Here is a 13,751-nt window from a genome sequence, read left to right as displayed (position 1 = left end):
TGTCCATTTCCTTCAAGGTTAGATGTATCTAGTGAACATTCTGTAAGTTAATAGCTATATAAAAAGTTATAAAAAATAAAAGTCTATACAAATGTTTTAAATCACATACATTTTTAGTAACTACAATGCTGTAGTAAGAAGTGCAATTTTGATTTCTATACATTGCAGCATGTAATGGGCACCATCACATTGCATATTGATTATATCTGATCCATTTTTTTCAGTGAAAATAATTAAGGAGGGTGTGTTTTAGTGTGAGGAGAAACAGTATTTGCATTACTCATTATAGTCATTTTAGACGATACATTTGTTTTTGTACTTAAAATTGCAATTACTTGCCATAACTGTTTTATAGTATATGGTTTAGATCGTACTGGGTTTGAGAGTTCACTGCCACATAAAAATATAACATGCTGATGTATAATACACAGTCACCTTTGTTCCCTTATGATTAAGGACCCTCAGATTTTAGAAATCACTGCAGATGAAACTAAAGTGAAACAGCTACTGCAAGATCTACAAGCTGTTGTGGATGACCTACAAAAACGGGCATTCCAGTACAAAACGTACCAGAAGAATTTCAAGGTAAGATGCATTCAGAAAGTATATAAGCCCATACAACAACACCATGGTATGGAAACAACTATGGTATGCCAAATGTTCAAATAGATGGAGATGATTGGAGAGTTACAGCCAAAAAAGTATATTTTGTCTGACTCCTTAGCCCCATTAATTTACTCTGGGCATTTGATGTTTTAAGCTCTGCAAAGAACGTGGATAACCAGTTGTGGCCAACCAACTAGGCCCTGCCATTTATCCGTATGTTTAAAAATATAGGCATATTTATTTCAAAATTACAATAACAGTTCAAAAGGGTGGAAAAGGTGTGGCATATAAACAGAGGTTCTGTTTTTTTGTTTCAACCGATTTCAACTTGGAAAAAAAACGGACTGAAATCTTCCATTCTAAGATTGCTACCTAATTCAGTGCTTGAGGAAAGCAATTTTTGTCCACTCAGTATGCTCTGCAAATAGAAAGAAAACATTACAAGCAAGAGGGGTGATTCCTATTCAAATACAACTGCACTTCTGCCACTTTAAAAGCTGCTTTTTCCCCTCTACCCTTTACTGTTAAAATTGAACTCTCGGTTTCAGTGAAATTGGTACTTTTAAAACTGCCTTTTTTTTCTACATGTGACTGTTTAAATTTACATTTCTCTCCAAGTTTTCCCCTCTACTTGACTAAGGCTTGTAAAGGGCAATTGGATTGGCTGATAGGTCTGGGGTTCTGATTGGTTCCTATGGTTTCTATTGGACATAGGGCTTAGTGTTTAGCTTTTCATTTGTTGCAAGGTCTAGGGCTGTGATTGGTTGAAAGGGACAGGTCTCACATTGGTCCTAGGGCTTAGAGCTAGGGTTCCAATTTGTTAAGGTTCCCATTGGCCAAAGGTCACGTGACTTAGGGTTATTTAACCTTGGGACTCAGGGTATCTCAGCCCGGGCATCGAGGACGAGGGCAGTTGCCTGTTTGGGCTCTATCAGGATTTGGGCCAGAAATGCTGCCCTTTTTGCCACTCACCAGCCACCATCTTAACTCATCAAGACCCTCAAACATAATAACACTCTCAGCAAGTGCACTCTACTCATTTATTACAAGCAAACCCGATCCACATTTCAATGTTTCAACAGCCACTACAAACACCCACAAATCACACCTATGCACCCTTCTACCCTATCTACCATACAATGGCACCTTCACTCTCACACAAAACACCACACTGTCATATAACACTAACAAATCTACACATCACTAACACAACACAAAGCCACATTATACATAACTTTTGTCCATCCGGGCACACACTCCTTGTTCATAGAAAACAGCAACTCTTTCCTCTACTTGCTCCTAAAAGACCTTTCTGTCATTACGAAACCTATACTCAGCCGTCCATGATATCATCCACCAAGATCTTCCTCCTCTTTTTACCAAAAACACACAACCAAACAATCCTTACACTCCATTCCCCCACGCATATTACCTTTTCGAGCTATTAAATGTAACACAAACACTCTTGTCCATCACAACTCAGGCACCACATACACTCTTTTCCAAAACACATCACCATCCCTTTACCATTCCAGTTCCATCTCCAACAGTATTTTACATACTCAAACTATTCTTAGAAAACCACTACATCAATATTTCCTCTCACTACACCACAAAAACAAAACAAAACATAATACATACACTAGCACATCAAAATCTCTCTCTCACACACACACACAGTTACATAATACATTCCTTCACAAACTAGGAGCATACACCCACTCCCACCCTCCGAGCTACACAAACAATACACATCCTAACCCACCTTTACTCTCAAATTTTCTGTCTTCAACAACACCTTACATAAGTACACGAACACAACAATTCTCATTCACATGCCTCTCATCCATTGCACAATTTAATTTGAAACATGACCCACATTCCACCACCACCCCTAACCTTCCACCCTTAACAGACACACACAAAATAAACAACATGCCACTCTTCACAACTTCGCATCTCTGTGTCTATTAAACAACAAGGCTACCCTACAAAAACAACATAGTTCACTAACTCACTCTCAGCCACCATCCCCACCACCTACACTTGCAGACTCATCAAAATGCCTTCTAAGTCTGCTGAACGAGGAATACGATATAGAAAAACAACACAATTGCTATCCTCAAGTAGCTAATACCAGCACTACAAGTTAAAAGAAAATACTGTTGACTCTTCTACAAAACAAAGTCACACCACCACCAAAACACAATCTCTAAACTGCCTGCTAGTAAAGGCTCGATCACACTCTAAAAACAATCACCACATTTACGACCTACTCACTGACACACAACCTGACTTACGCTTCATAACTGAATCATGGTTGGGAGAAGACATGGCTGCAGTATTGCATGAAGCCGTTCCTCCAAGAAATCAAACTATCACATACAATATTATAGCTAAAAGAGGAGATGGACTAGCTGCTATATTCAGCCAAACAATAAATTTCACCAAAGCTGATGATGTTTCCATACAAGGTTGTGAGGCATTCATCCCCAGATGCAACCCTACTCCAACTTCCTCCTGTAACTTCCTTCTCCTTTACAGTCCACCACCTAGCAATGCAACATCCCCAGACACGTTTCTAGACAAAGTTTAAAACCTTGTAGCACTACACTCCAACTTTGTATTTTTAGCGACCTAAACATTTTGTTTGACAAACCCAATATACACCATCAAAAAACTATCATCATTGGCAAAAACACACTGAACCTACATCAGATCATCCATAAACCCACACACATCGCTGGACACATCATATATGACATTTTTGAAAATCAGGAACTAGTTACCTTTCAAAGAATTACTTCAGTCACTTGGCCAGACCCCCATTTGATAGCTTTCCAACATAAAAAAAACACAAATCAACACACCTAAGTTCGCCTTACAGACATCCTGCTATCAACCGTGGAATAAACTCATTTTTAAATTTACAGCAAACATCCAGCATAGTTCTAGACACAATAAGTTCATTCAACAAAGTTTTGAGTGGCTAAAGGAAGCATTTGATATCCTAATACCATTAAGAACATCAAAACAGGACAAAAGAAAAGAAGCACCTTGGAGAAATACTGCACTAAAAGAGATAAAACAACAAATTGGAAAGCTGCAACACCTCTGGCTCAAACAACAATCAAGACATACTTCACCTACAGAAACTTAACAGAATATACAAGTCAACAATCAAAAAAGCTAAAAGAAAAAGGTACTAGTCAAACAGAATTCAAAATGCTAAATGTGCAAACTAAGAATTTTATAAAATTCTCAATTAATTTTGTAAAGCTAAATGCACAAAAGGAACTTATCCCATTACTCAAGAATTCACTGACAAACTGGCCAATCATTAAACAACCAAAGCAGATACACTCGACTCCAATTTAAAACAAAGGAAAACCACCAGCACTAACCCATTTCCAAAAATCCCTTCTAATATTAGGCTAACCCAGCCTCTGCATTCATTCAAACAAATATCAAAAAGTGAATTTATGTATCTGTTCAAAAGAAGCAGGCCTGTCAGTTGCCCTTCTGACCCTTGTCCACCACAAATCTTCAAAAAATGTATTTTTAACTACCTCAACTGCTACCCCAGTAAGAAGAATCATCAGTAGTTCTCTAACTACGGGAATCTTTCTTGAAGACCTAAAAAAGGCATACATACGCCCATTATTCAAGAAACCAAACCTGGAACCGCATGACCCCAACAACTACAGACCGATTTCAAATGAGCGGTTCCTGGGCAAATTCATAGAAAGGGCAGCATACACCCAGATGTCACAATTCATTGAACATCACATCATACTTTCAGACTACCAAACTGGATTGTGACCAGTAAGAGATACAGAATCTGCCCCCATCGCCATCTGGGGTGACCTTAAAAAAGTAGACCACATTGGGGTCCCTGCACTACTTCTCTTGGACTTCTCAACTGCCTTTTACCCAGTTGACCATGACCATGACATTCCAATGCAAAGACTCTACAAAGCTGGCCTAGAGGGGACTGCTCTCGACCAGATCACATTCTACCTTCAAAATAGAAAAAATGTCATCTACACTCCCCCATGCATACCGTACTTCAGAAAAGCAGGGGTCCCTCAATACTTTATAATCTCACTCATGCTTTTCAACATCTACATGAAGTCATTACCAACAATGATCAATGAATTTCAGCTCACATGCTATAAATATGCAGATGACGCACAAATACTCCTTAAACTGGAAAGCCCCAGAGACATTGAAAATGAAAATAATCTTCTGTTGCCTCAGAGCTATTGATCAGTGGACGATATAGAGCCATCTCAAATTGAATGCTTCCAAAATTGAAATACTCACATGTGGCAATTGGAAAAATTATGACCCACTCTGCGTGTGGCTTGACGATCTGGGACCACCTCCTAACATATCTAAGGAAGTAAGAAATCTTGGAATTACCATGGACCCCAAGTTATCAATGAATTTCCAAGTGGACACATTAGCAAAATCAAGCTTCATTACTTTGAAAACTCTGCAACACATCTTCCCCCCACCTGGGATTTCCACACAAGGTCCAGGCTATTTTCTCTCTGATACTATCTAAACTTGATTACACCAATGGCCTCTTCCACAGATTATCTTTATCAACTATGAAAAGACTACAACAGATTCAGAACTCTTCTGCCAGACTACTCCTACATGTAAAGCCACAAGCGCACATCTCCCCTGCCTTGAGGACTCTACATTAGTTACCGGTTGCCATAATGTCCACCTTCAAGTTGCTTTGTACCACCCACACAGCAATACACGGACCAGGACCACTTTTAATCAGGAATAAAATCACCAAATACATTCAACAAATGAACCTCCGCTCCAGATTGCCACCTCACCTCAAAATCCTACCATACAGGAAATAAAAATAGCTGGTACATCATTCTCTGTTCAAGCAGCCAAACTATGGAATTCATTACCTCCAAACATAAGATCTACGGATCCCTATCTTAAGTTCAGAAGACTACTTAAGAGCTGTCACTTTCCTACATATCCACCATACTCAACCACTGGTGCGCAGCATATCCCCATATATATAAAAATGTATAATTTGGTTGTATGTTTCTAGATATATATTTGTTTGTACAAATATGTATAATAATTACTTTAAAAAATATATATATTCTTTAGGTCTGCTTAACAAATGTGTGTGTATATATATATATATGTGTGTGTGTGTGTATATATATATATATATATATATATATATATATATATAATGTGCATAACATGTATATAGCTCACTGCATAGTTTTCATATAAATATTTAAATAGATGCCTATGGGTGTCTGTTTCATTTATTAATCACAATACATAAATAGTATCACAACTATTTTATGTACAAGTGCTTCACTATTAAAATATTGAGGAAAATATAAAATTAAAAATAGTTTTACAAACACACTTAAATGAGCTTAACGTACAGCAACACTTGAAGGTCTGAGTTTATATAATACATCTTTAAATTCTGATAGATTATCTTCCTTGTACATGTATACCTCACTATCTACGCATGTGTCCATATATTTATTACTTTACTTCTACTGTAAAAGAAAAAAAAAGAAAAAAACCTTGACTCTCTCCAATGCACTACTCTATGTCTCACCTTATACTCCAGTCAATACATCCTCTACCACCACTCTCTGACTTATCTCAAACCTCATTCTACTACTGTGATCTCCAAAATAGCCATTTCTAGAATCTTCCCTCCTCTATCCCTCTTTGGATCATCCCAGACCTCATTTTCCTACTATTATCTCCCAAATAACCCTTTCTAAATTCTTCCCTCATTCATCTCTCTTTTGACTCATCCTAAACCTCATATCTGATAGAAACTTCTAACTGCTGATTCCTTACTTTTGATTTTCCCAGGCATCAGAATGGATCCAGAAACCTTTGCGCGAGCAGTACCCCTGCACACTGTTGGTGGCTTCATTCGGTTGCGTGCACCATCAGCGATGTTGTAGGCGCCAGGAGTGACATTGCTTACGCCTATATAGGCTTCACCCAAGCGCATGGATGTCAGTTTTTTTCTTTCCCTGCCAGTTGACACTGATCCAGAGAAGAGCTATCCCTCTGTTTTTTAAAGTTTTTTTTAAAAACTTTTTGTCGACCATTTTGGAAAGAGTGTAGAGGATGTCTTCGAGGAAGACAGGTTTTAAGCCATGTGGAACATCGCCGTGCCATGTTGGGTTTGGACCCTCATCTGGTCTGTTTATGGTATCTTGAGCGCAAACACGACTCAAATTCATGCTCGGACTGTTGGGCAATTGCACCAAAAAGCTTTGAAGGAGCGGTTCCTAAAGCTGCTTGCGACCCGGCGGCCGAAGCCAGCAAGCGCGACTCCTAGGAGATCTTGGTCCCAATTGGGAAGAAGGTTGCAGGACCACTTCAGGAGCCCCAAGTCCTCTTTCTCCCACTCGAGGCTATCGGGACACTTGGGGGAGAGGCACAAGAAATAAAAGAAGTCTAAGCGGACTTTGGCTTCGCCTTGTCTGTTGGCGTCATCTCGTCTGTCGGCTGACGCAATGAGTGAGGAACATCTGATTTCCAGGCATGGTTCTGTGGACCCGTTTCTAGGTCCAACTCTGTGCCTCCCTCTGTATCTAGGAGCTGGAGCAACCCCTGCTCAAATTAAAGAATTTTACGAGGCCATGCGCCTCATCTTTAAGTGGGCCAAACCCTCCAGAGCGCTTTTGGGCCCCACAGGGTGGGAAGAGGCCCCATCAGCCTCGGCTCCAATGTGGTCGCACGTATCCAATCTCGGATCCTGACCTGCACTGTTCATGCCAATGCAACCTTCTCCGGCGCGATCCTGATGCCGATGCTTCCATTGGCCCTTGCCCCATTCTCATCCCTGATGACTCAGAGTCGGAAAACTGATTCCGGCACCAATAGGGCCCATTGGTCCTAGGTCATTGCCTGAGCTTTTTCTAGAGCAGCCAGGCATGGGGTAAGAGTGGGAGGGGTCACTGGACCCTTTAGAATACCAGTTGAAAACTCAAAATTAATTGGACTGGTATGAGAAGCTAAGAGATGCCAGAGGACTGGGCATCTCCCCTGATACTGGCTTGCTCTCTCCACCTACTGTGGCTACAAAGGGGGGAGCATCTTTCACAATGGTGGTGAAGAGGGCAGCTGAGGTCTTTGACCTCGAACTTCCCTCTGTGGCAGTCAAGACTAACCTCTTGATGGAAATGCTTCAACCTGGGTCTTCCTCATCTGCTGGGAACTTGGTCCAAACCCAGTACAGGGGCTCCTGTGAACAGGACAATTGCCCACTGCCATTGCCATGCCCCGGGTGATCCTACTTTCCTCACCCAACACCCCACCCCTGACAGCTTGGTAGTCCAGGCCTCAAATTCCCATAGTATGTTCCCTGCTGCTCCCCCAGACAGGGAATCCAAGAGGCTGGATAACTTAGGCAAAAACATTTTTTCTTCCATCAGCGTACCATTGCAGTTGGTGAACACCGGATGCCTATTGGGCCTTCATTCCCATAACTTGTGGAATAGGGTTGCACAAGTCCTGACACAGGCCCTGGAGGAGGCCCAGGAGAGATGCAGCGAAGTTCACCATTAGGTGTGGTCTGGACATGACTAACTAGCTGGGCAATGCAGTTTCCTCAACAGTGGTTGTGAGGCACCACGGCTGGCTGAGAACATCAGACTTGTTGGGGGGAGTCGAGGCCAACCTCATGGACATGCCCTTCGAAGGGACTCGTCTCTTTGGAAAGAAGGCAGACTTGCTGCTGGAGTGCTTCAAGGACTTGTGGGCTATGGCCAGGTCCTTGAGCCGACACCTCGCCCCCAGTCTGCCTTACGCACCTTTCATGGCTGTGGAAGGTGTGTGCCACTGCACCAGCCCTATGCCAACCACCGTCCTGTGCAAGCTCTCCTAGCTGTGCGAGTACGTGGATGCTGTGCATTCTGTCCCCGTGTGTCTGGTAGCCAGAAGTCGTGTGCCACCAACCCCCAGGAGCTGCAGCCCTTGAGCCCTCTTAGTCTGGTTCTGCAAGAGCATGGGTGCCCAGTTGAAGGGAGAATCCAACTTCATCTCCTCCACTGGCAACCCATTGCATTGGACAAATGGTTCTTCCAGATCATTCAGAGGAGCACTCACTCCCTTTCCAATGTTTCCCTCTCCCAATACCGCCAGCACAAGAACGGCTGACAGAGGATCATATGTCTTTGCTCCGAGAAGAAGTTACAGCTCTCTTGGCCCAGGGAGGTATATAGAAGGTTCCAATATCAGAAGTAGGCAGCGGTTGTTATTCCCACCACTTTCTGATTCCCAAAATGAACAAGGGTCTTCGCCCTATTCTAGTTCTGCAAACTCATTCTTTTAAGCAAAAAGGAGAAATTCAGGATGTTCACTTTGGCTCAGGTCTTGTCTGCCCTAGACCAAGGAGACTGGCTGGTAGCGTTGGACTTGCAGGATGCGTATTTTCACATCACAATCCTGCTCACCCGCAGGCGTTACCTGTGGTTCAAGGTAGGCCACGAGCACTTTCAGTTCACTGTGCTTCACGTTGGCCTTATCACCGCCTCTTGAGTGTTCACCAAAGTGATGACAGTGGTCGTAGCTAATCTGCGCGGGTTAGGGATTTCGGTCTTCCCCTACCTCGACAACTGGCTGTTAAAGGTGGCCTCACCCCAGACAGTCTACTCCAACCTTCAGACTATCGTGAACCTCCTACAGTCACTGGGGTTCACAATCAACGTGCCGAAGACACATCTGACTCCCTCTCAGATGCTCCCTTTCATCTGAGCTGTTCTGGACACAGTGCAGTTTCAGGCTTATCCTCCTGAGCATTGAGTCCAGAATATTCAAGTTATGAAACCTATGTTTCAGTCTCTAGCCTGGATTTCGGTGAGAATGACGGTGAGACTGCTGGGCCTCAGGGTCTCCTGCATCCTGCTTGTGAATTATGCCAGATGGCATATTCTGGCTCTGTAAGTGGGACCTGAAGTTCCAGTGGGCGCAGCATCAGGGAAATCTCTATGACATGATCCATATATTGGAGAGAACTACAAAGGATCTGCAGTTGTGGTTAACAAACCGCTATCGGGTCAAAGGCAGACTCTTCTCCTTTCCCCAACCAGATCTGACAGTGGTGGTAGATGCGTCACTCCTGGGATGGGGCGGCTATGTGGGAGAGGTGGCGATCAGAAGACTCTGGTCTCTGGTGGTATCCGTACTCCACCTCAGTCTGCTGGAGCTAATGGCAATACGGCTAGCATTGAAGGCATTTCTTCCATCTGTCAAGGGGAAGTTGGTCCAGGTGTTTACAGACAACACCACCTCCATGTGGTACTGCAACAAGCAGTCCTTGCATCTTCAGACATGGCTGGAACAGCAGGGCATATCTCTGGTGGTTCAACACCTGGCAGGTTCTCTGAACGCCAGGGCGGACGAACTTAGCTGTTGATGCCTAGCCTAGGGGATCACAAGTGTCATCTCGATTCAGAGGTGGTGCAAGGACTCTTTCAGCAGTGGAGAGAGCCTTGGTTAGATATGCTCTTAATCTCAAGTGGAGTTCAGGCCTCCTGTATGTCTTTCTCCCGATACCACTTCTTCCCAGAGTTCTCAAGAAGATCAGGAACGACCAGGCCCAAGTCATTTTTGTGGCTCTGGACTGGGCACAGAGTCTGTTATCCCAAGCTTCTGAAATTGAGCATCTGAAATTGCGCATCAATCCTCTGGTCAGGCTGCCCCTTAGGAAGGATCTTCTGTTGCAGCAGGGGAGGGTGCTCTACCCGATCCTGTCAACTCTCCGCCTCCTTGCATGGAGATTGAGTGGCAACAGTTGATAGCTTTTGGCCTTCCTCCTGAAGTCCTTAAAGTTATCTTGATGGCCAGGCGCCCCTTCACCAAAATGGTCTACACCTGCGGCACTATTTTGAAAAATATTGTACAGAAAAGTCTATCGACCCCCTTTTTGCTGCTCTTTTTGATATTCTTTTCTTTATTCTTATGCTTGCCCAGCAGGGATCTGCTCTGGGCACTCTTAAGGGTTATCTCTCTGCTCTTTCTGCCTTCCTGTGGCTGCCGGACCAACCCTCTTTATTTAAGTCTCCTATTGTAAATAGGTTTCTGAAAGGGCTTGTACATATGTTTCCCCCCTCATCCTTTATCATGCCTCAGTGTGACCTGATTCTGGTTCTCACGTACATAATTTGTGCTGCCTTTAAGCCACTACACAACTGTTCCCTCTGGCTGCAAGACAGCCTTTTTAGTGGCAATAACATCTGCCCAGAGGGTGAATGAGCTGCAGGCTTTATTATCCAAGCCTCCCTATATTATTGTGTTTCCGGACAAGGTGGTGCTTCACACCCTGGCTTCTTTTCTCTCAAAAGTGGTCACCCCATTCCATTTGGGACAATCTGTGACCCTGACCACCTCTTATTCTCCTCCACCTCCCTCTAAAGAAGAGGACCAAAACAGAGCGTTGTCGATATACCTTGACCGCACCGAAACGTTCCGGGTGGACGAACAACTCTTTGTGGGCTAAGAAGGAGCTTAAAATGTTTGGCAGTACAGAAACAAATCATTTTCCACTGGGTCGTTCTCTGTATCAAGATCTGTATAAAGATCTGCTATGCCCTGGCTAAAAAGCAGCCTCATTTAACCAGTGGAAAAGCTGCGACCACAGCATTAGCTCGTGGAGTTCCAGTCCTGGACATCTGCCAGGCAGCAATGTGGGTGTTCCTGCACATGTTTGCCAAACACTACTGCCTGGGCAGTCAGATCCGTAGAGATGGGCATTTCGCCCCTTCGATCCTACAGGACTTTCTACTTCAGAAAATCTGTCTGCAGCCCACCGCCAGGAGGATATGGCTTTAGTATCTATTCAAAGGGAAGGAACTTGCAGCTAGAAGTCTCTATCAGTTGAACAAGTTACTTACCTTTGATAACACATTATCTGGTAGAGACAATATCTAGCTGCAGATTCTTTACAGACCCACCCATGGCTCCCCACTCTGCGGACAAATTTCTATTGCTAGGGTTGTCCCCCTTTCAGGACCCTAATTTTGACACACAATCAGCAGTTCACTTTATGTCTCTGCGCTTCTGGCGTGGGAAGTCGTGAAAAGTAACTGACATCTTTGCACATGGGTGGCACCTACATAAGTGACCTCAACGTCACTTCTGGTGCACAGATGCTGCCACTTGGAACTGAACAAAGCCACCTGATGGCGGGAAGGAGGACTGCTCATTCAAACGTTTCCAGATCCAGTCTGACGTCTGAGAAATTCAAAGGTAAGGAATCTGCAGCTAGATATTTTCTTTACCAGATAACGCGTTACCGAAGGTAAGTAACTTGTTCTTTACTACTATCATCTCCCTGATCCATTTCTAGAGACTCTTCCCTCCTCCATCTCTCATTTTACTCACCCCAAACCTCATCTCGCTACTGTTATCTCCCATATAACACTGTCTAGACTCTTCCCTCTTCTATCTGTCCATTAACCTATTCAATCCTACTAACAGACTCATGTCTACTGCGCAAATTAACTCATAGTTCCCTATACTAATCCACTACTAACACTTTTTGGATTCCAGAGTAACATGCTACTCGCTGGAAAGCGCTTCGACGCCTCGTCAGGGGTAGTAAGCTACATATAAATATGATTACAATATAGCAGTCACATGAGAATCCATTAAAATGTATAAAAAGATCATCAATTTAGTTAAAAGGAGCTCTTCATAAAAAGTAGAAAGAGGCTCCTTCCTTCATTGATGTCCATAAGAAGATTTCTTCCTGCTGAACGTAAATGAGGCAAAGGTTTCTTTTGCATCTGGGCAGAGAAGTGCACAGTGAGGAAAGGGCCTAATGGCTTGAACAGAAACCAAAAAGACTGATTATGACTGGATAGTAAGCTAAATATGCTAGATAGTTTTTTCTGTCAGGAAGCATGGCACCCCTTGCCGGAGCTTGGTTTATTAGTAAGCATTTCCCCTTTTGTTGCTTTGTGAGCTTGATAGGTTGTAGTAGACAATATATCCAGAGGCTGAGTTCTGCTGGCATTGTGAGAAGGAAATACAAGCATAAAAAAGTTAGGCCCTTCAGTCATTAAGGCGCAAGAAAGTTAGCACATCTATTAAAAATGCCATGAATGAGGTCTAGAGTTCTCAGACCCTCCTGGACATACGGTATGAGAACAGGCCACTGCTTTGGAAATGCTTTTATTTCAGTCCGTAACTTGTCCTGGTTCGCTGAAGCTCTGGAAAATGGCTATTTGTATTTATTGGTATTTGGGTAAGTTTTAAAGATTGATACTGAACTAGAGAGGAACACTTCCATGTGTAGCAGTGTAAGGATATAATGGGATTTTCATACTACAATGCTGCCATGGTGCATACACATACCTCTCCATCTATTTAAGGGAACTTGGCTATTCTGTGTTTCTCATCTTCCCTTGGGCCCATATGCATCATAACACTCTTCACTCTCTTGGGGAATATGCACCGTACCCAGTCCAAGCTCAGGAGTTTGAGACAATCTGCTGATGACCTGGACTATGTGGACCATCTGCACAAACCAAGGAATATTAGGAGCACTCTTCCCAGCCTCAGGAGTATGACTGACACCCTGCAGATGCACAGGAGTATGCCCAGCACTCTTTCCACTCTCAGGATGGGCGAATCGAGAGAAGTTTAGATAAGAGGTGTTTGTTCCCAGTTGACATACCAGAACCCACCACACCCGAGGCTTCTCTAGCCCTGTTATTGTTGTTCATGAACATGAACCTCTTTTTCTACATTTGACTAATGACAGGGGCACTGAAGGGGAAGCTCCATAAAGAGTTGTTAAGGTGGTACGACCCACAAACCGTGCTTATCTTTCTTGCAGGTCTGTCTTTGTCACTTGCACACTCTGGTAATGCAACATTTGAAATGCAGCACACCCTGTGTGCTCCTCATAGTACAATACACACAGTTAGGGCCACAGGGCAGCACTGACATTTGGTGATTCAGCAGTTCTAGGCCAATGGTGGAGGAAAAGAGACCCTGTCAACCCTGGACTTTGGAGGTATGCCACTCTAAAAAAATAAATAAAAATAAAAAATAAAAAAAATACAGAGTGCCATAAGGCATTTTGCTTCTGTCCTTTTTTAAACACT

The 13,751-nt window shown here is 43.3% G+C and overlaps 1 protein-coding gene across 2 annotated transcripts in view; it reads left to right on the top strand.

The window, feature by feature from the left end:
- The window catches only part of DNAH6 (dynein axonemal heavy chain 6), a 1,211,389-nt gene that overhangs the window by 228,930 nt on the left and 968,708 nt on the right, over window positions 1-13,751 (top strand). For both annotated transcript variants that reach the window (XM_069236637.1, XM_069236634.1), the window contains exon 16: window positions 457-585. In XM_069236637.1, coding sequence (XP_069092738.1) covers window positions 457-585 — 129 coding nt within the window. The remainder of the gene's footprint in view (window positions 1-456; window positions 586-13,751) is intronic.

Source organism: Pleurodeles waltl, chromosome 1_2, assembly GCF_031143425.1.
Source record: "Pleurodeles waltl isolate 20211129_DDA chromosome 1_2, aPleWal1.hap1.20221129, whole genome shotgun sequence".
Classification (NCBI taxonomy): domain Eukaryota; kingdom Metazoa; phylum Chordata; class Amphibia; order Caudata; family Salamandridae; genus Pleurodeles; species Pleurodeles waltl.
The sequence above is the reverse complement of the archived record's forward strand: the minus strand, read 5'-3'. Positions and strand labels throughout refer to the sequence as shown.